General features: G+C 46.2%; 8 protein-coding genes across 8 annotated transcripts; 4 read left to right on the top strand and 4 right to left on the bottom strand.

Moving 5' to 3' along the window:
- Positions 1-2,684: 2,684 nt before the first annotated feature.
- On the top strand, positions 2,685-6,688 carry LOC108032710 (gastrula zinc finger protein xFG20-1). Its single transcript, XM_017106689.3, has 4 exons — positions 2,685-3,073; positions 4,186-4,559; positions 4,623-5,986; positions 6,056-6,688. The coding sequence occupies exons 1-4, from the start codon at positions 3,070-3,072 to the stop codon at positions 6,630-6,632; spliced, it is 2,319 nt and encodes a 772-aa protein (XP_016962178.1). The 5' UTR covers positions 2,685-3,069; the 3' UTR covers positions 6,633-6,688.
- Positions 6,689-7,151: 463 nt separating this feature from the next.
- Positions 7,152-7,951, bottom strand: LOC108032739 (transcription initiation factor TFIID subunit 11). Its single transcript, XM_017106724.3, has 2 exons — positions 7,614-7,951; positions 7,152-7,548 (listed from the first exon to the last, which is right to left on the bottom strand). Exons 1-2 carry the CDS (start codon positions 7,874-7,876, stop codon positions 7,227-7,229), a joined length of 585 nt encoding a protein of 194 aa, XP_016962213.1. The 5' UTR covers positions 7,877-7,951; the 3' UTR covers positions 7,152-7,226.
- A 257-nt stretch (positions 7,952-8,208) lies between these two features.
- LOC108032738 (methionine aminopeptidase 2) lies at positions 8,209-10,187 on the top strand. The gene is made up of 3 exons (XM_017106723.3): positions 8,209-8,615; positions 8,722-9,537; positions 9,600-10,187. The coding sequence occupies exons 1-3, from the start codon at positions 8,510-8,512 to the stop codon at positions 10,025-10,027; spliced, it is 1,350 nt and encodes a 449-aa protein (XP_016962212.1). The 5' UTR covers positions 8,209-8,509; the 3' UTR covers positions 10,028-10,187.
- LOC108032354 (sodium channel protein Nach) lies at positions 10,185-16,427 on the bottom strand. Its single transcript, XM_050884983.1, has 8 exons — positions 16,315-16,427; positions 15,583-15,789; positions 11,645-11,995; positions 11,441-11,591; positions 11,006-11,199; positions 10,628-10,954; positions 10,463-10,572; positions 10,185-10,402 (listed from the first exon to the last, which is right to left on the bottom strand). Exons 1-8 carry the CDS (start codon positions 16,425-16,427, stop codon positions 10,185-10,187), a joined length of 1,671 nt encoding a protein of 556 aa, XP_050740940.1.
- LOC108032742 (zinc carboxypeptidase) lies at positions 11,919-13,507 on the top strand. The gene is made up of 2 exons (XM_017106726.3): positions 11,919-12,785; positions 12,896-13,507. Exons 1-2 carry the CDS (start codon positions 12,099-12,101, stop codon positions 13,481-13,483), a joined length of 1,275 nt encoding a protein of 424 aa, XP_016962215.1. The 5' UTR covers positions 11,919-12,098; the 3' UTR covers positions 13,484-13,507.
- LOC108032740 (zinc carboxypeptidase A 1) lies at positions 14,266-15,597 on the top strand. The gene has a single exon (XM_017106725.2). It carries the CDS (start codon positions 14,275-14,277, stop codon positions 15,550-15,552), a length of 1,278 nt encoding a protein of 425 aa, XP_016962214.1. The 5' UTR covers positions 14,266-14,274; the 3' UTR covers positions 15,553-15,597.
- Positions 16,428-16,532: 105 nt separating the features above from the next.
- On the bottom strand, positions 16,533-18,655 carry LOC108032488 (sodium channel protein Nach). Its single transcript, XM_017106308.3, has 6 exons — positions 18,204-18,655; positions 17,838-18,140; positions 17,183-17,646; positions 16,962-17,130; positions 16,732-16,829; positions 16,533-16,676 (listed from the first exon to the last, which is right to left on the bottom strand). The coding sequence occupies exons 1-6, from the start codon at positions 18,653-18,655 to the stop codon at positions 16,564-16,566; spliced, it is 1,599 nt and encodes a 532-aa protein (XP_016961797.3). The 3' UTR covers positions 16,533-16,563.
- An 81-nt stretch (positions 18,656-18,736) lies between these two features.
- On the bottom strand, positions 18,737-20,608 carry LOC108032353 (pickpocket protein 11). Its single transcript, XM_017106164.1, has 5 exons — positions 20,098-20,608; positions 19,420-20,004; positions 19,237-19,369; positions 18,972-19,075; positions 18,737-18,903 (listed from the first exon to the last, which is right to left on the bottom strand). Exons 1-5 carry the CDS (start codon positions 20,606-20,608, stop codon positions 18,737-18,739), a joined length of 1,500 nt encoding a protein of 499 aa, XP_016961653.1.
- Positions 20,609-26,261: the final 5,653 nt, after the last annotated feature.

Raw genomic sequence — 26,261 nt, 5'->3', positions numbered from 1 at the left:
CCCTGCTTTGTGGCTTTTCAATGCTGAATTCCGGGTCTCCAGACTTTCTGTTTCCAGTTTCCTTCAAAATCCCTACCTCTTTCTCCCCAGAAATGGGAAATTCACATTGCCAGCACGATCTCACCGGAACTCATCGCCTCACCCACGGAAAGGCAGTTCAGCTCCTCCTTAGACCTGCATTCGAAACCCCATGTACGAGGAAACGCCTATGTCGGTCCATGGGCTATGCTGCTCTATGGTATGTGCAGCGCATATAGTGGCAACCCACTTGGCTTGTCTACTAATTAAAATGCATGCAATAACCTGAAGCCTTTGTTGCCACATTCTAGCTGCTGTTGTTGTCGCCGAGGCTGTTGCTGATGTTGCTTTTTGCCGATGTTGTTGTTGCCAGCCGTGTGCGTAGAAGGACGCAGCGGCAACGTTAACAATTTGCACAAAGTGCTTAGACATTTGACGGTGGGCGGGATGGGGGTTGGAAAAACTTTTCTTAGGGCTGGCTAACTGATGTGGCAGAACCGCCGCATTGAAGAGAAAAATCCCCACCTGGAGGGAAAAAGTATTAGGGCAGCTTTAAGAGCCCGAGCTTGCTTCCTTTCTTTGGGACTTCCAGCCATCCATCTATTGATAGCCGTCGGTTCATGCCGAAAGCAAGTTACATTTTTAATTGTCTATCAAAGGGGGCTATTTATAAAACAAAAGATTCCGGAGTGTCCTTGCTGGCTAGGCTCAAGGGACAGGGACATGGCTGGCAAGCAAGAGAGAGACTTGGGCGAGGGGCCAAAAGTGAGCCAAAGGACTTACTTTTACCCACAGTGTGTGTGCCTACTCTACATATATGCATTTTTAATGGAATTTGCCGACGATTTGCGCTCGAAAGCAATTTGAAAGCCCAAAACCTCGGCAGCAACAGTTGCAACAGTTGCAATTTCGCACACACACAGCGCTCATAGTTGCTGGCTCACGTGTGCGGCTTACGAAAAATTAATGCAAATTTGCATAATAAACAAACACAATAAACGGAGAGGACGGCAGGACAGGCAGGACTAGCCAAAAGTTTGAAACTAGCTGGGTAATTGATTAAGTTGTTGCTGCAACTTTGGTGCTTAATTTGTAGGGGCAATTTTGGCAAACATCTTCACCCTTTTGCTTTTCGGAAATCAAAACACACACGTGCTATTTATTTTATTGTTTTACATGCTGTTTATCACAATGTGCATCTTATTTATGCCACTCTTTCAGCATTGACCTTCTGCATTTGTTTGCGCCCATATGTATGCAAATAAACAACGTTCCCAACACACACTCCCACACCGCAGCACACAGATACACGCACACCCACACGGCTTAACACCGACATTGACGTCACCTTTGGATGTTCGTGGGTTTGGGCCAAAGTGCCGGCACAGAATTGTAATCAGCTTCGAGCCCAATAAACTGCATGAGTGTAAATTTCCTGAATGTAATCGCCCCCAAATCAAAATAGAGTACTCAGTGGCCTTCGAGGGCTTAGATGGCCCAATCGGGTGTTTGGAGTGGGGATTCGAGTATCAATACCACGCGGCAGGCAAAGGTCCAAATTGGGCACAGCCGGCGCTAGCACGGTAAAAATAATTCCAATTAGGACACGAAGGTAAGGCCTCCGCTTTGATTTCCAATGTTTTCGTTTCGGATTTATTAGTTACCGACAGATTCAAATCTCCATGGAACTTTGAACTTTAAACATTTATGAGGAGACCAGAGGCTTGATTTGTATACGTAGATATATGTACATACTACGTTAATCGTTCTTAGTTTTGACATTTTATATGCGGTTAATAAAATTAAACTTTGATGTGAGTACTAGGTTATGCACTCACCTTAATCTAAACGCCAAGGAATAAAAAAATAATAATAACAAAACATAACACTTGGTTGACTTTTAGGAACCTAGGGAAAAAAGGGTGCATACCTAAAAAATATTGAATAAATAAATAAATCAAGTCAAGACTTCGATAAGAAATTTCCTTATATGTGTATTTTGTAATATATATCTTTATTTCTTAAAAGGTCTTGTAAAAAATGTAAATAAACATTACATATAAAATTATAATAAAATATTACATTTAAATTTGTATTATATAATAAAAATATTTATTATATTTTTAAGCTTTGTTTTATTTCTTCAAACTTTCTACAAAATCAATTGTAATTTTACGATATATTTTGGACGGAATTGTAATTATCGTTTTAATTTAATTATCTACACAATTAATTGCAAATTATAATTTTATTAGTAAAATTTAAATTGATTTAATGTAGAATAGTTTTTTATTTAAGATAACACATTAAGTATACATTTTAAATTTACCGCCAATATATGTGTATTGCAGCCCTGGCCACGGCAACTCGCTCTCGTTGTGCAGTGAAAGAAATTATTTTTAAATCAACCCACTTACACTGAAAGAAAGTAGAAAAATAAACTTAAGTTCTAAACGTTCAAATTTTAAATAGTTTTGATATAAACGCTAATAAAGTAGTAAATTCCTTTTAAATGCTCACAAAGAACCCTTTAGCGAATACTCGAACCGCGCAGGGGTAATGGCGCCACGCGTTCAAAAGCAAGCCAAATAAACGAGAAGAACGGTCGGAACCAGTGCGCAAGAATCGCTGTCGGCGAACTGGTTCCGCTGGCAAAGTGAGCGCAGCGACCAGGGCTGCATTGCCACCCTCGAGCTGCACAAAGAAAAATAATTTACTCGCCAGCAGCCCATTGGCGTTTTTTCATTTTTTAAAGTGTACTTAAGAGTTGTTAATATTTTTCGCAGTGCTCGGCCCGAGACCACAACAAACAATAATAGCCGAATAAGTGTGAGTGAAAATGCAGCTAGCTGCAATCGGCGCAAAACAGAGTGGACCCAAGCAGCCAGAATCGAGCCCCGCATCGAAATCAGAGTCGGGCGAAGCGAAGCCATCATTAGCGAGACATTTGTATTTGCCTGACCCCAGCAGCGGTGTCTGAGGAGCGGAATCGTCGCCAAGTCGGAGAGAGAAGAGAACGCTCCGCAGAGTCCCAAGGAAGCGCCACTCGATATGGGTAGGTGTAGTGCGGTGTGTGTACATATGCCTGTACATAGGCGCAGCTATGTGGTCGTGCGTCGCCCGATATCGGGGGGTTTAGGTGGAGCCCCGGCTCGACCGTTTCGGGGTACAGCCGATGCAGCCAGCTAGGAGCACTTCTGCGAGATGCGCGCACTTCCAAGTCGCTGTCCTCCGCCTACCTGCCCCTGCCACTGCCCCGCCTCCCCCGCCGCTCTCGCCCACCAACTCGGCGAACGCAATGCCACCAGGGCTGCAAGCTCAGCGTCGTCGCTAATCGACCGTCGCTGTTGTTGCTGTTGCTGGTGGCAAGAACACATCGAGAACCGGAATGGGGAATATCGAACAAAGGGCCCTGGCCGATAGTTGCAGGTTACAAGCAAAACTATTCGCCATATTTTACCTACCTGATTAGGTTCTGAGAATTCTAAAATAAAAATCAATTACGGAGATGGATGGATAGATGTAGATTATAATAGCCGGTAGTTGTATATTTTTGTTTATTAGTGCCATTATTGAAAAAATATATTCATTTTTTTTATATTATTAAAGTTTAACTTGCCCAGTACTTCTTAAATTTCATTCAAAAATAATCCTCTTCTTAAAATATTATTTAAAAATCAATCATTTATTTAAAGAACATGACAAATGAACAAGAAAACAAATTCACAAATTTTGGTCATTGAATAATCTTCAAACTTACTGATAAACCAAATTGCTTAGTAAAATGTGCAACCAATAGTTTTATGCTTTAAAAAATTATAAATTAAAAACATTAACCAAAGAAGAAGTATACATTTTAAACGATAGTTAATTTGGAACCCTTTAAAACGACTTATGTATAACAACATACGTAGTCAGTCCCTAGGACTGAATTAGAAAAAATTACTTTGATTGACAAGATGTAACCTTACAACTGTCAGGAGGCAGACAAATCAGAAAACCATATAAATATCGCGACAAGTGCACTCAAGCCCAGGCTCACAGCCGCAGTCCAGCCCTGGTAGGCGCATACAAACCCAAACCAACCGAAAATCAAATTTGCATTTGTTTACATTCGCTCCTCCATTCGCCATTCTCTACTCCTTTTTCCCCACTTGCCATCCCCAGAAACCGAGCCGATGGCCCCCAGCAGCAGTGCGGCGGCTGCGGCCACCAAACTCCTGGTGGAGATCACCACGGACGGGGTGCCCAAGCTGCACTGCCCGGTGTGCAACAAGGCACTGGTCTCCCTGGCCGGATATGTGAAGCATGTGAAGAAACACCAGCCGCCGGGCGGCTTCGAGTGCCGCCACTGCGATGCTCGGTTTTGCCACGAGGAGGAGTTGACCAACCACGCCAAGGATGAGCATGGAGTCACCGGTGCGGCGGCTGCCCAGGAACGCAAGCCCTTCGTTTGCGAGAAGTGCGGGGCGGAGTACAAGTACCAGGAGGCGTATCGCCGCCACTGCAGGACCAAGTGTGGCGAGGAGAAGATGTCGAGGGTGAGTAGAATTGAGTCGGTGGAGAAGTACGGAGCTTGAACTAATTTGCACATCATTCCCCAGGAGGAGTCGCGACCCATGGAGTGCAAGTGCTGCTACACCCGCTTTTCCAGCAGCTCCAATCTAACCAAGCACCGACGCAGTCGTCCCGACACCTGCGGCCAGCCGGAGTACGATTCGCCCGGCAAATCGGAGATGAAACGAAAGTCCTACCGCAAGGGCAGAAAGAGGGACTCCGATGACGACACCACCACTGAAGAATCGGACAGCGACGATGACATTCCTCTGGCCAGCCGGCTGAAGACGAAGCTGAAGCAGGAGAGCCAGAACTCGGACTCGGGCGACGAGTGTCCCGACTTCGAGCCGAACAACAGCGAGGATGATGCGGATGCATCCGGATTCCAGCTGCCCCCGCCGGCCATGGTCAAGGTGGAGGCCTTTGACGAAGAGGATTTCGAGTACCAGGACGCCAGCATGTATGTGAAGACCGAGAGCACCGATATCTTTAGCAACGAAAAGGATAAGCTCCTGGATGTGCTCCTCAACGAAGGTGATGGTCTAAAGCCCTTCGAGAGCTTGAAGGTGGAACAGGGCGCTGGTATACTGGACGAGATCGCGGCCGTGCCGCTGGTGGAGGTGGCCGAAGAAGATGTCCTTGCCCTCAGGGGTCATAACAAGGAGCACACCGGGGAGAAACGGAAACGAGGCCGGCCGCCCAAGGAGAAGATACCTGTGGTCAAGAGAAAGTATCGCAAGCGAAACCAACCGAGATCGCCCTCGCCTGAAGATTCGTCAAGTACTCCAAAACGCGTAGCTAAGATCAGCAAAAAGGAGCTTAAGGAGCGCCTCAAAATGATCAACAAGATGGAGAAATCCTGGAAGTGTCCGCACTGCGTCAAAATCTACCACATCCGCAAGCCCTACGAAAAGCATTTGCGCGACGACCACAAGTTAAATGAGGCCGAGATGAAGGAGATCTTCAAGGACGTGGACGTGCACGCCAAGCTAGATGAGGAGGTCTTCAAGTGCCCCATTTGCAGCAAGATCTACCTGGTGGAGAAGCGCTTGGTCACCCACATGAAGGTGCACGGCGAGGACGGCAAGCTGACCTTCAAGTGCCCCTGCTACTGCAACCTGTTCTTTGCCACCAAGGAGCAGGCCACGGAGCACGCTCGGGCCCAGCACAAGGAGCTGCTCTACTGCGAGAAGTGCGACAAGTACATGACCGGCCACGACAGCCTGAAGAACCACGAGCGCAACTTCCACTCGAAGAAGGAGCCGCGCAGCCAACAGCGCAACCTCATCTGCGACAAGTGCGGCAAGAAGTTCACCGGACGCACCTCGCTCTCGGACCACGTCCGCTCCGACTGCGGCCGCCTTCCGCTCTACGGCTGCAGCGTATGCGGCAAGCACTTGTCCACAGCTGGGTAAGATGCGAATTTATCTATTCTGACATTTTACTTTACCATACTTATAAATTATCATCCATCCCACAGTATTCTCAAGACGCACATGCTGCTTCACAAGGCAGACACACCGTACCAGTGCGACAAGTGCGGAAAGACATTCAAGGTGAAGGCCCAGTACAAGTCTCACTTGAAGACGCGGCACACGGACTACAAGCCGTACAAGTGCCACCTGTGCCCCAAGGAGTATCCGTACAGGGAGAGCCTGCTCACCCACATGACCGTGCACACGGGCATCAAGCGATTCCTGTGCAATAACTGCGGCAAGCGCTTCACTTGCATCTCCAATTTGCAGGCCCATCGCAAGGTGCATGCCGACACCTGCGGCCAGTTGCCTTTGAATGCCAAGGCCACCCAGTACATGGGCGTGCAGCGCGGTAAACTCTTGATGGGCGCCAAGCCAGAGGCGGGCATGGAGTACGAGGAGACCAAGACTCTGATCGCCCAGGACGTCATCGACAGGGACATGCCCATGGCCCAGGAGCTGAACTTCCCATCCGACGGCTCTGCGCCACTGGCCACCGTGCCCCTGAACTACGCCTCCACGCACCTGGTGCCGCACATCGTACTGCAGACCATGCAAGCCGAGGCCCGGCGATTGGAGTAACTTCGGAACACATTCATATAGCGATCCCACTCAATAAAGATGCTTTTGTAAACGGATGCGTATTCTACTGTACAACAAATGGGATGATAACTACATAATATCTACTTAATGACTGGAATAATTAAATAACATTGAAAGATAAATAAGCTACATAAAATTGATGTAGGAAAAGGTTTAGCGCCATACGGACCTGTCAAAAACATTTAAGAAAAATAAAATTTCCTTACAAAAAAAGTTGAAATTTGACCCCTTATTCCGCGGGTTAATGGTGGAAAATATATAATTATTTTACAAGTAAGAAAATTAAATTTAAAGTAACAATTTTTTGGGGAGGGAGAGACCCTCTCTCTAAGTCTATCTTGTTTTTGGACACTTGTTGAGATATTTTAATTTTTGTAAGAAACTTTTAAAATAATACGGGATCTAGAAATGGAGAGCAGGACATGTACAAAATTAAATTCAAACAGGTTGACAATTATGAAAATACAGACCAGTTACCGTGAAATTAAATCAGAGGAATTTTAGGTAGTGTTTAAACATATTTTTATATTGACTAAAAGTCTTAAAAACTACATATCTAGATTTCCTGAGTCGTTAGTTCAGTCTGAAATAGGGCTGCTGATAGCGGCCAATGGGCATTCGATCCTTGGTCCTAAGCCGGCGCACTGCCTCGCGGATGAACTTGGGTTGCAGCGCACCGGATTCTCCTTGAGCTTCCATCACATCGAGGGCCTCCTCCACCACCTCGCCCACAAAAACCTTGGCAATGCCGGACATGGCGATCACCACGTTTTGGGACACGGAACAGCCGGTGATGGTCTGCATCAGACGCTTGACAGCCGCCTTGGGAAAGGCTGAGCGGCGATACATCTCATAGCGATCGAGCTGCTCCTCCGTGAAGTTGGACACCAGAACCCTAGAGGAGATTAAGGGTTTCTTTAAAGACGGTTTGAAAGAGGGGTACCCTTCTAGGCCACTCACTGCATTCGCTCACGCTCCTCCTCCTCCAGTTCCTTCTTGGTCTTGAGCTTCTTGTTCGCCGGTTCGCCGGAGTCCCCATCGCCGTCCGTGTTCTTGTTGTCCCCATCCACGTCTTTGCCATCGCGATCCGCATCGTTTCCCGGATCCGAGGTTTCGCTGTCCTTCCGCTCGCCGATGCCGGTTTGGAAGAACTTTAGATCGACATCGTCGCCGTCGCTCAGCGAGTTGCTTTTTTGCTGCGTGGGAAACAGGATTTCGTCCATTTGGGTGGGATTTGGAGGCACCAGTAGCGACTATAAACAAAATCAACCCAGGGCTGCAGTGGCTCTAGTTTTGTGTTTTACAACACTGGTTCCGGCACGAACCAGAATAAAGATGACACTAAATATCGTTTAACTACCATGCAAAAATATCTTTGAAATATATTTTGAATGCCAAATGAAAAAAAAAAAACAAAAATAAAACATAACTTTGCTGCAGATTTTATAAAGTCATTCGTTATCACCTTTCGCATTCAATCATTTGGAAAAAAATACACAAAATATTTGAACAACATTTTATAAGGCGGCTTTCAGTTTTCAATAAACAAACAGAAAAAGATAAATCCAAACAATTTATTTCCCCCAAATATATTCCTAAAAGGTTTCTAAATTAGAAAACAGAGCAAGCCTGAAAATGACTTGCGTATTAATCTCCAATAAGAATTGACTTAATTATTAAGGATTGCCGCCAGTAACTGAATATCCGTTTGCTGCCGATAGTCCACCGCTCGTTGTTGTCCAACACTGGCCAACCTCGTGTTTTTGTTCTTTTCTCCGCATCGCCATCGCCAGGCAAGAGTGCGCGCTAGATTTTCGTTTATTTAATCGTTTAACCAGCAACCAACTCACTCCGCAATGTCCGCAACCGAGGCCCTGAACGTGGAGGCGGCCACGCCCGAGATTGGCGAGGAGGTCAAGAAACAGAAGAAGCCCAAGCCGAACAACAAGAAACTTCGCCAAGGTGAGTGACCTCATGCGAGCACTGCACTGTGGTAATTGCACTGGCACGACCCACTCTGCCGCAACCACCCACCCGCCAACCCACTCTAACACCCACTCACCCACAGAGGCGGCAGCCAAGAAGGCCTCCGGAGAGGGCGGCGACGAGGAGCTGACCACAAACGGCGATGTTAAGCCGGCGACACCGGCAGCCGCTCAGCCGGCTAAAAAGAAGAACAATAAGGGCAAGAAGAACGGTCAGACGGATCCGCCGACCATACCCATTGCCAAACTCTACCCGGATGGAAACTTTCCCGAGGGTGAGATCGTGGAGCACCCCACGCCCAAGGATCTGGCGGACGACCGCACCGCCAAGGACCGCTTCACGTCGGAGGAGAAGCGCGCCCTGGACCGCATGAACACGGACATCTACCAGGAGCTGCGCCAGGCTGCCGAGGCCCATCGCCAGACGCGTCAGTACATGCAGCGCTACATTAAGCCCGGCATGACCATGATCCAGATCTGCGAGGAGCTGGAAAACACCGCTCGCCGTCTGATTGGCGAGAATGGCCTGGAGGCTGGCTTGGCCTTCCCCACTGGCTGCTCTCTGAACCACTGTGCCGCCCATTACACGCCCAACGCCGGCGACACCACCGTGCTGCAGTACGACGATGTGTGCAAGATTGACTTTGGCACCCACATTAAGGGACGCATCATCGACTGCGCCTTCACGCTGACCTTTAACAACAAGTACGACAAGTTGTTGCAGGCCGTCAAGGAGGCAACCAATACCGGAATCAAGGAGGCGGGTATCGATGTGCGTCTATGCGACATTGGCGCCGCCATTCAGGAGGTTATGGAGTCTTACGAGATCGAGCTGGACGGCAAGACATATCCCATCAAGGCCATTCGCAACTTAAACGGACACTCCATCAGCCCGTACCGTAAGCCTGCAACATAGAATTTTTTAATGCGCCTAAGGCTAATCTTCGAATTATATTTTCAGGCATTCATGCTGGAAAAACGGTGCCAATTGTTAAGGGCGGCGAGTCCACTCGTATGGAGGAAGATGAGTTCTACGCCATCGAGACTTTCGGATCGACGGGTCGCGGTTTGGTCCATGACGACATGGACTGCTCTCACTACATGAAGAACTTTGAGCTGCCATTCGTGCCATTGCGCCTGCAGTCATCCAAGCAGCTTCTTGGCACCATCAACAAAAACTTCGGCACCCTGGCCTTCTGCAAGCGCTGGCTGGACCGCGCCGGTGCCACCAAGTACCAGATGGCTCTCAAGGATCTGTGCGACAAGGGCATTGTGGAGGCCTACCCGCCGCTGTGCGACATCAAGGGCTGCTACACGGCTCAGTACGAACACACCATCATGCTGCGACCCACTTGCAAAGAGATCGTATCCCGAGGCGACGACTATTAGAGGGATGTGGACCTGGATAGGGTCTATATTCGGCGCTGTATTGCTTGCATTATATACGGTTTTTGATATAAGTTCTTCTATTGTTGATCATTTGTGAGCGTACACGGACCGAATTATATATACAGTGTATTATGCTCAGAATATATGAAAAGTGAGATTATTTGCGAGGGTTTTCTTCTCGTGGCAGGCTCTTATCGCCCTTGACCTTAAGCTCATGCCAGTAAAGGGATCTAGAGGAGTTGAGATTCCTGTGATTTTTATCTGATAGTGATCTGTAAACGTAGACAAATCCTTTTCCTGTAAGGTAGTATAGAATCTCTATGTAACTGACTATGCTGAAGCCATACATAAGGGAGAGGATGCCTCCAAAACGATCTGAGGGGTAGAAAATTATTAAACTATGAGGGAATTTTTCCAGTTTGCAAAGTAACTCACTCAGAAGAACAACCCAAGTGCTGACCAGTTGAGACTTTGTGGCCTGGGCGAACCGCAGTTTAAAGAAAAGCTTTATGATGGCCAAAGGTCGATCGTTGGTCAAACCCTTTCTGAAAATAGTTTAGTTAATCTATTATTATATTATGCTTAATGCGCATTACTTACAGTAATCCGTTAAGATATCCTGTGCTATTTAGGTTCCGTCTTAGGGGAGCGACATTGGTGGTGATGCCCATAGTTACCCCATTGCAGGAGGGCAGGCACTCTTCGCATTTCCGTTGGGCCAAATGCTCCTCATTGTTCTGCAGGTAGGCGAACTCACTGTAGCCATACCAAATGTTTTTCCACTTCATCAGGCAGGGAAGATCTGGCAGCATGCAATAGGAGAGATCCATGGAACTGCCCGCCATGGGAGGGGACACACAGCCGCAATGCTCCACCATGCTCTTGATGCGGCAGACCAGGAGGCACTCGTCCAGGGAGTAGTGCGATCTGTAAGGTGGAGCTCGTCAAGAAATTTGATGTTAGTGAGTTTCTACTCACTGGTTTAACAATCGACTGCCTTCTTCTGGATAGTAACAACGTCGTATTTGCGGCGGAACTCCGCGAACTTGATCGCTTGTGCTAAAAAACATGGGCTGAATGGGTATTTCCACTATGGTGTTATGATCCACAAGCACCTCTCCCAAAGTAGTGGATTGAATGGTGGGATAGTCCTCTTGGGGAAATATAGTAAGCTTACGATAGGAAAGGAAAAGTCAATAGTGCGTTAGATTAGGTTCTCATAATATAATAATATAGTATTACAATAATTATAATAAGAATATTTTTGTAGATTGCATTTAATTTTTTGTTGTATATTAACTAAGCACGCGAGCCTTATGCATACAGGTTAGTAGTCTAAATTTGAAACTGACAAACCCTTTCAACTTTCTATCTCCTTATATTATCTCTTAATATTTTATTTTGCCTGCTCACATGAAAAGCATTATTGGTGTGAAAGGTGTTCGTGATGTCTTCCTTTGGGGTATCCTGCAGTACGAACTGAACGCTGTTCAATATGGAATTCGATTCAAAGACAATCCTCGGAACGGCTCTCATTGCGGCATCGTCCTCAGCTCGCTTGCTCCTAAATAGATTTAGGATTAGATATATTCCTTCCTTAGATTGGGATATACTAACGGCGATTGGGAATGGCTGGTGCGTCTGAAGTTAAACATGCAACACACATTCGAAGAGGTGGGTCGCTTGAGGAACAGTCGGGTGGTGTTGACGGGCGCCCCGAAGACAATGCCCCTGATCACCAGGTCCCCGCAGTCGGGCGACAAGTCCCTCAGTATGTCGCGCACCGAGTACCCATTATCGTTGTAGTAACTGAAGAGCAGCCGGTGCAGGCCGTCCAGCTCCGAGGCATTCCAACGTTCTGTTTCGAGCGGGTACAGGTAGAACTGAGCCAGCACCAGCAGGCGATCGGCCATATCGTCCACATCTAGGGCCACCGCCTGCAGTGAGGAGTTGCCCTGGTGATGGAATCTATTGGGGGCGTGGAGTTTTACAATCAGAAATTAGTATGCCTCACTGCACTCGGCTGTGGTATAAAAGGCCCCAGCAAGACTAGCCCTGGACTAGTGCAAATATGAAGCTTCTACTGGTGCTACTGTCGGTTTCTATTCTTACTCTTTGCTTGGCTGAACGCCAGAGGTTCGACAACTACAGGGTTTATAGAGTGAGCCCAACGAAGGCGAATCAACTGCAGGGACTGCGGTCCTTGGAGGGCAAGAGCGGGGATGCCCTGGTTTTAAACAATCTCCATCTTGGTCCCACTGATTTCCTCGTGTCACCCGGCTACGATAAAACCTTTCTGAAAATCCTGAAGGGCTTGGACCTATCTCCAGAACTCATCGACGAGAATGCCCAGACCAGTCTGTCGCTGGATATAGAGCCCGTGGCGGACGCCAATCGGCGGAGTGATGATTACACATGGACGGAATACCACGAACTTAATGACACGCAACGTTGGATGCAGAACCTGGTGGCCAAGAACCCGGATGTCGTTAGTGTCTTTGTGGCAGGTCGGAGTTACGAGGGACGGGAGCTGCTGGGCCTGAGAATAAATCACCAAGACGGCAGAGCTGGAAAGCAATCCATCTTCTTGGAGGCTGGAATGCATGCTAGGGAGTGGATTGGTCCTGCCACCGCCACGTACTTCGCCAACGAACTGCTCACCTCCCAGCAACCGCAGATCATGAGCCTCGCCAGATCTTATGTGTGGTACATATTGCCCCATGCGAACCCAGATGGATATGTCTATACCCATAAAACGGTGAGTTTTTAGTTCGCCGGCGGCATGTGTTATGAAAAAAGCAATGACTTTTTTAAGTAATTAAATTTAAAAATTATCCTGAAACCTAATCCTATATATTTTCCCAACAGAATCGCATGTGGCGCAAGACCCGGAGCCCGCAGGATAAGAACTGTATGGGGACGGATCCCAACAGAAACTGGGACTTCCACTGGCGCGAGGTGGGAGCCAGCTCTGATCCCTGTTCGGAGTCATATGCCGGGCCCAAGGCCTTTTCCGAGCCCGAGGTGGAGAGCCTCTCCCAGTACCTAACAGCTCTGCCAGAACCCATGTTCATGTACCTCTCGCTGCACTCCTTCTCTCAGTTGCTCCTTTATCCCTATGGTCACACATCCACACTGCCAGAAAATCATAAGGATCTGGAGCGAGTATTTAACGCAGCCGTGGGTGCAATGAAGCGGCGCTACGGAACTCGGTATACCGGAGGAAATGTCTACGATGCCATTTATCCGGCAGCTGGATCCAGCATGGATTGGGTTTACGGAGTACTCAATGTCAAGTACTCCTTCTGCTACGAACTACGTCCCTCGGGGTACAGTTTCTGGACCGGCTTTAGACTCCCCGCTTCCCAAATAATTCCCACGGGCCAGGAGACCACGGATTCGTTAGTGGAAATGATCAAAGCTGCTGCTCAAATCGAGGGTTACAAAATTGAATAAAAGAGAGGGGGAGATTTTCTTAAACTACTACTACCCTCCTTTCGATAAGATACGGACGGGAGGAGATCTATTGCTTGGACAGAAACCAAACACAACCTTGCTTGATTATCAAAGATAACTTAGTCGGGTTGATAAGATGAAAACTACAAATTCGCTTAGTCAATGTTCAGTAGAACACATTTTTTGATTAAATTTAATCAATTTTGCAGTCTGAGAAGGTAAATAATATATAAGAGAGACCATGAATAAGCGGGATACTACAAACATTGAATGTTTGAAGAGAACTTATATGAGTAATTGGGGAGTTAAATGGGGACTCGATTTGGTTTTGAATTAGCTGGGTAAATAAAAATTGCCCATGAAAGAAATATGAGTTATTATAAAATGAGGATTTTTCTATGCTGAATATTAAGATAAGGTACTTTGGGATTTGCCCAAAGAAAAGATTAATCCATACAATTCAGTGGTTTGAAAATAAATAAAAAATTGACAGAAACGCTTCTCTTTTGATGACAAGGCCAAGGGATCATTGTCTGATGAAATGGCAGTTTCCTGAAGAGCTCAAGACGTCATGGGCCGAGAGCAAGGTGGGAATTATAATGATTTACCAGGCGCGGCCGTGGAGACGGCGATAAAGGTGTTCCACACCGAATGCATAGATTACTCCGATATTTACTGCCCGAGCAATTGTCAAAGGCAGTCGCGGACCGTAAATTAGGTTCGGATCGCTCTTATCGGTGGCCTATAAAAGGAAGTGGTTCGCCCGCAGCTGGCTTAAAGCAACGACGACCATGTCGCTGACCAAGTGCCTTCTTTTCGCCCTCCTGGCCATCGTGGCCACCGCCTCGGTGAGCGCCGAGCGGATTCGCTACGACAACTACCGCATGTACGAGGCCACCTCGGAGAATGCCAAGCAACTGGCCGTGCTAAAGGAGATGGAGGGATCCAGCGACTCGATCCTGTTCCTCGACGGAGTCCATCTGGTGGGCGCCGAAGTCCAGATCGTGGTGGCTCCCCACAAAGTGCCCGACTTCCTGGATATCCTGGGCAAGGCTGAGATCAAGTACGAGCTGAAGTCGAGCGATGTGCAGAAGTCGCTGGACGAGGTCGACGAGAAGGTGGCCATCAAGGGACGTGCCGCCAGGGCCTACAACTGGGCTGAATACTACGAGCTCGACGACACCTACGCCTGGCTCCAGTCCCTGGCCCAGCAGAACCCCGGAGTTGTTACCCTGATCGAGGGTGGAAAGTCCTACCAGGGTCGCTCCATTCTGGGCGTGAAGATCACCAGGGGAGGCAGCAACAAGCCCGGCATCTTCCTGGAGGCCGGCATCCATGCCCGCGAGTGGATCGCTCCGGCTGCCGCCACCTACATCATCAACCAACTGCTGACCTCCGAGGAGGAGTCCATCAAGCAGCTGGCCGAGAACTACACCTGGTACGTCCTGCCCCACGCCAATCCCGATGGCTACGTCTACACCCACACCACGGATCGTCTGTGGCGCAAGACCCGTACTCTCTACGGCAGCTGCTTCGGCGCCGATCCCAACAGGAACTGGGGCTTCCACTGGAACGAGGTGGGCGCCAGCAGCAGTGCCTGCTCCGACACCTACGCCGGACCCTCCGCCTTCTCCGAGATCGAGACCCTGTCCCTATCGGAGTACATTAAGTCGCTGAAGGGCAAGATCAACCTCTACATCTCCCTGCACGCCTACTCCCAGTACCTGCTGTATCCCTATGGCCACACCTCCGATCTGCCCGACAACGTGGCCGATTTCGAGAAGGTCTACAACGCCTCCATTGCCGCGGTGAACAAGCGCTATGGCACCAAGTACACCGGAGGAAACATCTACGATGCCATCTACCCCGCGGCCGGAGCCAGCGTGGACTGGGCCTACGGCACCCAGGATGTGCGCATGTCCTTCTGCTACGAGCTGCGCCCCTCCTCGACCTCCTACTTCACTGGCTTCAGGCTTCCCGCCGAGCAGATCGTGCCCGCCAGCGAGGAGCTGCTCGACTCCATTGTGGCCATGGCCGCCGAGGTCAAGAACCTGGGCTACTTCGACTAGGCGACTCTTCGACTTTAATAAAGTACTCACAGTCTTTCGGCATAATTCCGGAGCAGGCGTTGACTGATTTTGTTGGCGGTGCAAACTCCCACCGCGGGAAAGGGGCTGTTGGCCACGTGCACCAGGTCGGGGGCCATGTGGATCTCGGTGGGTTGCACCAGGTACTCCTGGGTGAGACTAACGATCTCAATGTGGGTGTAGATCACAATGGCGGTGAGTAGAGCCAGCCAGAGAGCTCTGCAAATAGGAATGGGTTGCACTATCTGAGTAGTAAGGAAGGGCGTCTTTAAAATATCGGACTATTTTATTAAAAAAAGAGATTTAGAAAAACTTACCCATGGAATCGAATAAAAACTGTATACTTTGCTTATATTCTCATATTAAATAAAAACAACATTTTTAAACCCATCCTCTGATACAATCTAATTGAGATAATTTATTCTCGAAAAAAAAATAAAGTCAAAAATACTTTCATCTCTATTTTAACGCCGATTTTCTCAATAAACAATATCGATAGTAACTTCTTCTTAGTTTAAGGATTTTTTTCTAACAAAGAAAAGAGCAATTGAAACCATATAAAAAGAGTTTTTTCCGTTTTTGATTTTTCTATGAAAACTATAATACACCTAAGAGCACTTAATACATTTTATTTCAGTAAGTAAAGTTTATTTATCTACTGTTTGTAACTCGTGTAAGTTGTATATAAAGTGCATTGCCAATACTTGATTATGGCTTTCCACTTACAAAAGGCTTTCAACTCACTTGGCATAACGAACGGGTGAAGGGTAGAGGAACGGATGCAGGCCATTGATGGAGCTCTGGCGCAAAAACTCGCGGAACAAGCGCCGATAGTGGGACTCCTCCACTCGAGCCATTCTGTTTGCAGAGTGCTCCAGTCCAGACGATTTATAGTGCTACCTACTGCTCATCAATCAGAGCTCTAATGAAAGCGTGTCAAGTGGAGTGCCGTGCAAGGGGTGTGTGAAGGGATTAGGTCCTCTAAGTGCTGCTCTAGTCCCGGTTAATGTAGTTGAAAACCGGCCTAAATGTGAGAAAGTAGAGGAACTCAAAGGCCGTCACTATGCTGAATCCCATAATTAGGCCCAGCAAGCCGCCAAATGAAGCTGTCAAAGAATGGTTAGTAAATTAGGGGAATCTATCAAATATAAGTTATCATACCTAAGGCGGAGAGCCAGTTCTGGAAGATGTCCGTGCGATATCTGGTGCTCATAAGATCGCTGAAGAAGACATGCAGCAGTATGTTGTCCGTGGAATTGCTGTTGGGGATTAAGTAAGAAGTATTAAAAAAAAATAAGGAATGGGACTTGGAACTAAGGAGTTTTTATTGATTTAGTAGTCTAAATGTAAAACTACTTCTAAGGACATTTTCTCCCCAACTAAAACTGTACCTGTATGTTGGGCGGTTGGCAAAGTAGCTCATGTCCAGCCGGCCCGTAGTGCTCTCCGACACATAATGGTTTGACTGGCAATCCGGGAGACATTCGCAGGGAAAGCTACCCGTCTGTCGAACAACCGATAGCGAGAAATTCAAATTGGCCAGGGCATGGGAGAAGAGTCCTAAAAAAAACAGATAATATTAACAGTCATATCCATCGATTGCCTCACCCACTTTTGCTGCGAATCAGGCAGTTGCTCTCCAGCACTCCGCAAACTCTAAAGGATCCGTTGTTGTAAACATACGGCGGAAGGCAACCGCAGCTGTCGATGGTCATCCGGACGCGGCACTCAAACATGCAGTTGATGAAGGAGTACCGCCGGAGACCGTGCATAGTTCTCTCGCTGCCGAAGAGGCAGTTCCTCAGGGACAGATCCATGCGACGAATATCGTTGGTGGCGTAGGTGGACTCTGGATTTATCCTCACAAAACTCTCCCTCGTAGTCGTAACGACTTTCGTCTCCGAGTTCTCGTCCGGAAAGTTGTAGGCATCGTGAAGCAGCAGGCGGAAGCCATAGCCACTGAAGTAGGTTCCGTAGTAATCTGATATCATGGGGTTCAGCAGCACCGATAGACCCGTGGGATAGCCGCAGCCTGTGACGCGGTACGGTCGCTTTGGCACCTGATATGCTATTTTTCTGCAAAACAAAGTTTATTATTTAATAAACTATATATAATTTTATACATTTTCATCTTAAAAAAAATTGAGAGTACTTTTTTCTCAAATTCAAGAACAATTATTCTTAAGTGAATAATTCTCACTTTAAAATATTTGTTAAAAGCTCAATTCGTTGTTTAAAGTTCAGTGTGTTTAATTATTAAATCTCACTCTGGAAAATGATTGGAAATGCCTCCAAAGTAATTAAAGGTGCAGCACTGCCCCTCCATGGTGTCGATGCGTTGGAAAAGACTGTCACACCTCGTATTGATGCCCTTCCAAATGCATCTGGAGATCATATCTATGCAGTCCGGCGACAGCTGCTGGGTGAGACCCGTGAGCGTTAGATTATTGAGGGCTAAAATCCTGTCGTACAACTGCAGCGTACTGTTGCTAATCATGCTATCCACGGGCAAAAACGTGAGGTTGAAAAGGTTGTGAAGCTCGGATCTGTTAACACCCGTTGGAACTTGCCTATAAAATATAAGCAAAAAAATAGGCGTAAAATTTAAAAAATCTAAGAAACCTATAAGTTACATTTGCTCTAGCATGCTGAGTGCCTTGTTCCTGGATATCTTGTTGAAGTTGCATATGGTGACCGCTGGAAAGGGAATGTTCCAGGTGGGGAAGTGCGAGCTCTCGATGACGGTCACCGTTGGGGTTTCCTGACTCCAGTACCAGGACACCACGACCAGGACAATGGAGGTGATGATGGCCAACACTACAACCACCAGCCAGAACCACCGCTCATTGCGACTGATGTCCTGGCGGGTGATGTAACTGAATCCGTGGAGCGAGGTGGTCTGGCAGTAGTTGCGCATATTCTCGGAGAACCATTGTCCGATCTGGCGAAAGCGATGTTCAGGATGGATGGGGTTGTGTGGATTATTGTGGACGGGATCACTGCGATGCCGACTGGCGGTGGTGGTGGCCAGCTGCTGGGCCTGGACCTGTCGCAAATCGAAGATGCGCCGCTTTTTGAACGCCATCTTTGCCGACTGACCACCCTGCGTTAACTGTGACTTGGACTTGGACTTGAGGTAATTAGGCCAGCTCATAATTAGCTCGCCCTAATGACCTCCGGTGTTCCCCACCCTCTGAGCCCTTCGACGGCGCCAAAGTATCTGTTGTCTGGTCAGCCAGTTGCATGTGGGTCGCACACAAGCAAAGAAAATCAGCTCGAAGACGGATACAAAACTGCAGCCCATAAATAGTCCGGTTATGCCGCCAAAGGTTCCTGCCCATAAAATGGGTTGTTCTATAAGTGTCATTTTTGATGACCTTGTAGGTCATTAGAGGACTTGCCTATGAATGTTAGCCAGTTTTCGTAGACGTCAAAAAGCAGTTCCTCAGCCATTGGTGAATCGTAGTAGACACGCAGACGGACCTCCTTCGTGGTCATTGAATACCTAAAATTTTTATCAAAGGTAAGTATTATTGAATAATTTCGGAAATTAATTTGTTTAAATTTAATTTATGAGGGCCTTCGTTGTTGTTCCATATTTCTTGAGATAAACAAACATTTACTTGTTGGTAAACATTTAAATCATTTAAGTGGGTTATAAATTACCTTGAGTTTTCCTTATTATTGTTAGTCATTCCCTTTATTAGTCTTATATCACCCTGGAATTCATAGCGATTGAATTCACATGGCGGAAGGCATCCGCAGTTCTTTTGTTCTCCTTTGATGATCTCATCGTGATCTGTAAACAGCATGGGATGAGTATGGTTCCGTAAATATAATTCCACTTACTAAAATCCATTGCACACTGCATTTGTTTGAGGTCACAGATTTTCCAACTTTTTTGTCGAGGGGATTTTGGTGGAACGCAGGCACAAGATTCATAGATATTTTTACTGCGGCACTCTGCTAGGCAGTTGATTTGATTGTATTTATAGGATGAGATCAAGGGGTATTCTTTTGGGAAGTAGCAGCCTCTTTTCTGCAGCGATAGACTTTCCAGATTTGTGGTGAATAGGTTGACAAAAGGTCTGAGCATTATATGAGCCTCCGATCCACTTGGCACCAGTAACCTAGGAGTAGACTCATTGGGTATCTCATGGGACTCATGTATAAGCACCTCCAAGCCAGCCAGTGTTGACCCTTCGAGGTCCTCATCACTAGGTTCAAAAACCAAACTTAGCCCCAAATGAGTGCTGAAAAGCTGCTGATTAAAGCTGCAACACAGGCGCTGGTCAAAAGTCCAAATGGGCTGCATTTTCTCTAGGCAGTCTTCTCCTGGATTATCCCACTGACAACCTGTTATATGTGGACAAATGGGGAAGGCAAGATCTTCCAGGATTTCAGTCCAACTTAGATTTTTTATGGTCAGCTGTTCTATTACAGAATTTTTCATAGTTGGAAAGGACTTAAGCACTTCCGTTGACAAACCCAACTCCACTGCTTTAGCTTCTAATATTTTCTTGGAACTTGAACTAAAACCGCAAATGGTGACTCCAGGAAATGGAACTTCCGCCGAGGGCTTCATCATGGTGTCTATAAAGCGTATGGTTTCCTTCGACATCGAAAGGGACATGGTTACCAGGATTAGTGATAGCAGCACTGCGGTGCAAATGAGCAGCCACCAGAGAATTCGCTGCCAGGTTTTGGCGCCCACAAAAATGTGAAAGCCGTGTATGCTGGCCATCTCGCAATAGATTTCAAAGCCCGTTTTCCGCTTACATAGGCCATCATCGTTACGGGCTCGCAGGAATCCAAGGAATCTGGGCAATGGCAGCTGCTTAAAGCGCTTTGAGAGGGTGACATACCATCTGATCAGCTTTAATCGCTTCAAACTCTGGCTTAGATTCGAGGTTTTACCAACTGGTCTGTCGAAACGCTGAAGAGGCTGGCAGTTGATTGGTTTTTTAGGTCTTAGGTATTCCTCAAAGTTGACTAGATATAAGGGTGGCGGAGGATCCTCTCGAGGTAAAGCAGACATGACTTCAGTCGAAATAACCTACACCGAATTTTCTTTTATTTCTGTGAAATATACTTTGAGAAACACTTTATATATACCAAAGTAAGAAGTCATTATAGCGTTTTCTTGGTGAGCCACACGCCCCTAAGCTGTTCGAGCCACAATCCACCTTATCATATCTCCCGATTATTGGGGGTCAGTGGGAGTGGGGGGAGGACTTTCACCTCGACTTCTGTGTGTGCTTAGATGTAATCGAGGCAGCGAATCAACATCAATTGTTGTTGCCTTCACGCCCCCAACTGTAGAAACAATTATCCCACATTGTTTATTTGTCTATGCGCAACTGGCTACCGAACTACCCAGTCGATAAGCTCGGCAAATATGAATTGGAAATTGTTTGCTGCAAATATATTATTATGTGAACTTCCTACTCGCTCCACCGCAGTATTGTTATTGTTTTTGACTTAGCACTGGCTTGCTAATGAGCTCACTGTTATCTGCCTCCCAGCCACCAGCCACCACCCACAATTATGGTGTTCAAATATTCCACTCGTGTCAGCTGGCCAAAATCCAAGTGTCATTGTGGCTCCATTTTTTTTTAATAATTTTTTTTTAACGGTCTATTTACCTTGGATGGGGTTTTTCCAAATTTATATTCGGACCTGGGTCAGCTGATTAGTTAAAATGGGTTTGATTGCCAATCTGTTTGATTTTTACGTTCCCGATTGCTAATCGCATAATCACGCAGGGCGCTAATCTTTTTACGAGTACTCAAAGTCATTAATGTGTCAGATAGTAAGCAATCCAAAGGGTGATAAGTCCATTCAGATTTGAGGCTCTTGATTTGTAAGGGGAGTCGCTGAAAGTTCAGAAAGTGCGCCATTCTTATTATAAAGATTAGAGGCGCGTGTAATGCTGTCAAATTGTTGTTTATGGGTTTCTGTGGTGTAATAAATCTAGGCGTTATAAGTTCCTAGCTAAAAAGAAAATTCGTGCATTTAATGTTATAGTAATACTATATCTTTGTTAGGGGTTAGGGGTCTTACGCCCATCAGGATGTTTATTTTATAACTCCTGGACATGATGAATAGTGTCACATACTTTTAGGGATTGTTTAAACATTTCAAGATTGACATAGGATCGCTTCCCATGAATTATTGTTCTAATGGAAAGACCTCTTATAATTTCCGGCTTTCCAGATATTTAGAAAGATACCAAACCAAGCAAATCCTACAATAAATATTTTCTCTGCAATTATTAACGAAGAAACGTGATTTGCGGGTGAACAAATATTGGAATTCAATGGAAATTTCAGAGCCATAAATTTTCCCCTGAATTGGGTTTCGCATGGATTCAATTATCAGTGGGTTTGTTCCGTTTTTTGTTTGTTTTTAGGTTGCCAAATCTTTCTAATGATATTCCGCAGGCACTTGGCCGCTCATTTGCATGCCACGTGCCCGGGAGGCGATGTCTCCCGATGTCTGCCAATATATTACTCAATTATGGTTCCGATGGCGGGGCCCGATAAGGGGCCGCACATCTCGGTGGAATTAACTGCTTGGCTTAATCGATCCGGGACAGATGCACTCAGGCTGCGATCGCGAGAGCTCCGAGAGCTCCGCACTTCGGCTGGGGTTATTTTGGTGCATTCGCGTATTAATAAACCCCGCGTAACGGCTCAAGCCCATCCACTTGCGTCACCCAACGGTAAGGCCAAGTGGGACTGCAACTGTATCTCCGGTTTTCTCGCTCCTCCCAGATCTTGATTGCCATTTTGACCGACTGACGTGGCCCTGAAAGAAGCCGGGGGGGCTATTTTTGGGACTCCTTGGGCTGTAAACTCATTTTGTTTGCGATAAGAGATGGCGCCGCGTCATCCCGCCGTGCACCCGTCCATCCATTCGCCTGGTTCTTGTCTCCAAGAGGCCCCCCTCGGAGAGATACGTCTTGTCTGGTGCTGTATTTATTATCATCTTGTGCTGATTTATGTGGCTGTTAGCTCGCCACTTTTTTTTGCAAAACTAGAGCGAGGCTAATCTCTTGCAATTGACGCAAATTGATTTTGCACTCGAAATCGAACGTTCTGCCTTGGCTTCGATTCATGTTTATTCCCACTTTGAATGAGCGTTTCCGAAAAAGGAGAGAACGTGCCGGGTTCTACGATGCAGAAAACGTGATCGCCTCAAAGTCATGAGCTGGTCCCACGGGAGGTCACTGGGTGGTTGCCAGTGAGTCTGACTTCTGAGAAGACCATCCGCTAGCCATGTGCTCAATGAAATTATAAGCGTGACATCTCCAGTCCAATTTATATTCAATTCAGTTTTTGAAACACCTCGTGATCATGAGCTAAGCAGACTTAAAAAAATATGGGAATAAATCGCAATTAAAGGGGATGACATAATGCTTGGCAAAAAGAAAGTCTACTCAAGATTGTTGTTCTGCGGCGAAAGATTTAATCGGCTGGCTAAAACACAAGGCAGCCGTTGTTTTCTGTTTTCCCCATCGATACGGATCGTTTGGTTCGAATCAATCAAATTGTTTACACGCCCATAAACAATTATTCTTTGTTTTGTTTGTTGTTGCTCCTCGGCTGCCCTCTTGGTCAGGTTCTAATTTTACGATGCTCCTGCTACTGTTTCAGCCGCTGCCTGGCATTATTTTCGGTGTCTGACCCCTGATTATCGGCGATGGAGAGTATCGCTTGCGCAGCCTTATCAGCGGCTCGCGCCATTCACATGTTTGGGACACTATTTTTAGACATGGTTTGCGAAAAATCATTCACCAAACAAATGATACTCAAATTAGCAGGTTGATAACCCCCAGGGGAGTCCAAATATTCCAGCAAAACAAACTAAACTGACAGTTTTTATAGGAAATGGGCACTCAGGGCCCAAATTGTTGTCAAGCCAGGATATTTCAATCAATTTCGAGTGGTCGCATTAAGTACACCACTTGGTGCTGGTTTTCTTGAGAAAGTGGACTGTCATCATCTCAGCCAAGCGACCGCATGGTGACGTATTTCATTGTTTGGGGGAAATCTTCCGTAACTCTGTAATTCCCAATGTGCATATTTCTTATCAGCCAGTCCCACATATTTATTAAATCATGACGTTTGTCGGTCAGGCCATAGCCCCGATTATCAGCATCTGAATCTTTCGGAATTAGGAGGAAAGTTTTCCAGCTTTTTTGATGACTGTCATTTCCTGTCGCTTTATACAGTCCTAGGTTGTTCGCGGAACTTTTTCACCAGCTTTTTTACTTCCGTTTTTATGAATCATTGGAATTTATGATCTCCAGATCAAAAGATTTCTTGGAATGGTTTTCTAAAAGAAATGTAAATGTTAGTATTTCGCGTATGGCTACTCAACATTCAGTCATTCGCTCGAAAGCACGCCCTTTTTATAGGCTCTTTTGGACTTTCCCCACACTTGGCCCATGCCCTCAGTTTATTTATAAATTGGGGTAAACCGCAATATGACATATTTAGATACTGAAGGAAAGGCAACGACTACAGCTGGTTAAACACTGGGCTTAGCTTGTGGCTTACACGTTTTTTGCGTTTTCATGAGTAAAGTTAAACACCGAGCCCCAAACAAGAAAATACAATGGGAAACGCTCAAAGCTTATGAAACATTCTACAAGATACAAAGCACCGACAAACTCAAGGACACTCCAAAGAGTTAAAAAACGAAAGAATTTAGTCACAAATAAAGAAAAGCTCGAGTCAAACACCAAGCCAGTTCATTGCTCTGCCAAAGAAGAATTAAATTCTGAGAAGTTAAAAAGTTGAAATGCAAAATTTGACTTGCCCATTTTGATTACCAAATCGCTTTGTTTCGAATTCCCCAAGGCAATCGTTTAAAATACAGGTGACTGATCTTGAAAATCCTTTCAGACACGTCCTGCTCTATATTAATCAATGCCAAAAGAAGCCCCGAGCTCGATTTGCAGATAGCGATTCTAATTTGAAGCTCATTTTTCAATTTCCCAGCTGTGCAGTTTAATTGCTCGAGCGGCGCCAAGCTGGCGTCCATAGTTCTCTCTACTATTTTAATGGCTATATGTATGAAGATCGGCGACTACAAACACTCCCACATGGAGCACATGCTAATGAGGAACGCTTTTTTTTTTTGGAGCTTCGCTGGTCTCTGCGTTTTGTTGACTGAGCTTAATACTGTGACGTCAGGAAAGTCATTGAGCCATAATTTAATAGCGAGCGACTGCTCCGTCTGGCGAAAAAGCTACACAAACTATAGCAAACATTCTGCGTGGAGTGCGAGTATGATTGAAATCCAAGCAAGAGGAAGCGAAGCCAGCGGAGCTACCTGAGCGCAATATTAAGTTACACTTATGACGAACGATTCCGATTCCGATTCCGAATCCGAATCCGAACTCGAATCCGATTCCGAGACTGAGCCAGTCAGCTACGATAAAGTCGCGAGATTAAAAAAGTCAAGTGACAAGACAACCAAGTGCGTCAATCGCCGGGGCAAAAAGCGAATCAACATGGTGACGGAGTACAAAAGTCCGTCGATGGAGCTGCCTGCAGCGGTGGCATCTTGGTTTTTGTTTTCTGGCATCTGGCATAAGGCGTCTGGATTCTTTGTCCGGAGGTCTTAGCCACTGGTGCGTGCAGATGGCCCATCTCCATTCCTTCTCACAGAGCCTCCGCCCATCCAAGCTCCGATCGTGACAAAGAAATTTCACGCAAACACTGCGCTTGACGTCAGGCCTACGATGATGATGATCAGGCTCTGGAACCGGGGCTGGGCTTTTCAGATGGGCTGCCTCAAAGCTGCGTTCCCCGAGCGTTCACTCAAGTGGGAAGTGCCATTTGAATCGAGATGCGAGACGCCCATAATATCGCTTAATTGAAGTGCAGCCCCAGCAATGCAATGCAGGGCAGTAACGGGTTGAAATTCTATGTGGGTAGGGCCCTGGTATAACTCTTAACTAGGTCCATTAAACTCACTTTTGGATAAGCTTCAGCTTTTTTTTCATGATTCATCTGTGTTCAAATCAACCTAAGCTGAAGATTACGTTTTATACATAGTTTGAGAATTTGGTTCTAAAATAACCTTATAAAGTGGTTTATTAAAAATGTTTTAAAAAATACATAAGAAAAACTCTTTGTGTATAAGTAAAACATTAAATAACTTGATGTAAAAATAACAAATGATTATAATTTCGACCTTGGTAAGGTTACTATTATAGAAGTGATTCAAGAAATGGTTAACATTATATTTAAAAACCTCTTGACGTAATAGTAAAAACTTAATTATTTGAATTACGTATTTATAATAATTGTAATCTTACAAATTTGCTCCCAATTAATCTTTATTATAAGATATTTATTATTTATTAGATCATTTCATTTAGAGTCAATTAAATATTATTAGTTTTTCTACGTTGCTAATGACCGTACGACCCTGGTTTTTATCGATCGTTTAATGGGTGGGCAGCTAGTTGCTCGACTTATTTTTAATCGCCCCAACTGCGCCGGAATGGTAGTTACAACCGGAATGCTGCTCTCGGGAAAATTGGCTCGTGGCCGTCTGATCACGTGCCCGGGAAACTATTGTTACTCATACGCCACGTTGCCGCCGACCGTCTGCAGGAAAGTTCAACGCATTTCGAGGCAGTTTCCCAAGTGATTAACATATGCCGGCTTTGC

Source organism: Drosophila biarmipes, chromosome 2L (assembly GCF_025231255.1).
Source record: "Drosophila biarmipes strain raj3 chromosome 2L, RU_DBia_V1.1, whole genome shotgun sequence".
NCBI lineage: Eukaryota > Metazoa > Arthropoda > Insecta > Diptera > Drosophilidae > Drosophila > Drosophila biarmipes.
Note: the sequence above shows the minus strand (reverse complement) of the source record. Positions and strands in the feature narration are given on the sequence as shown.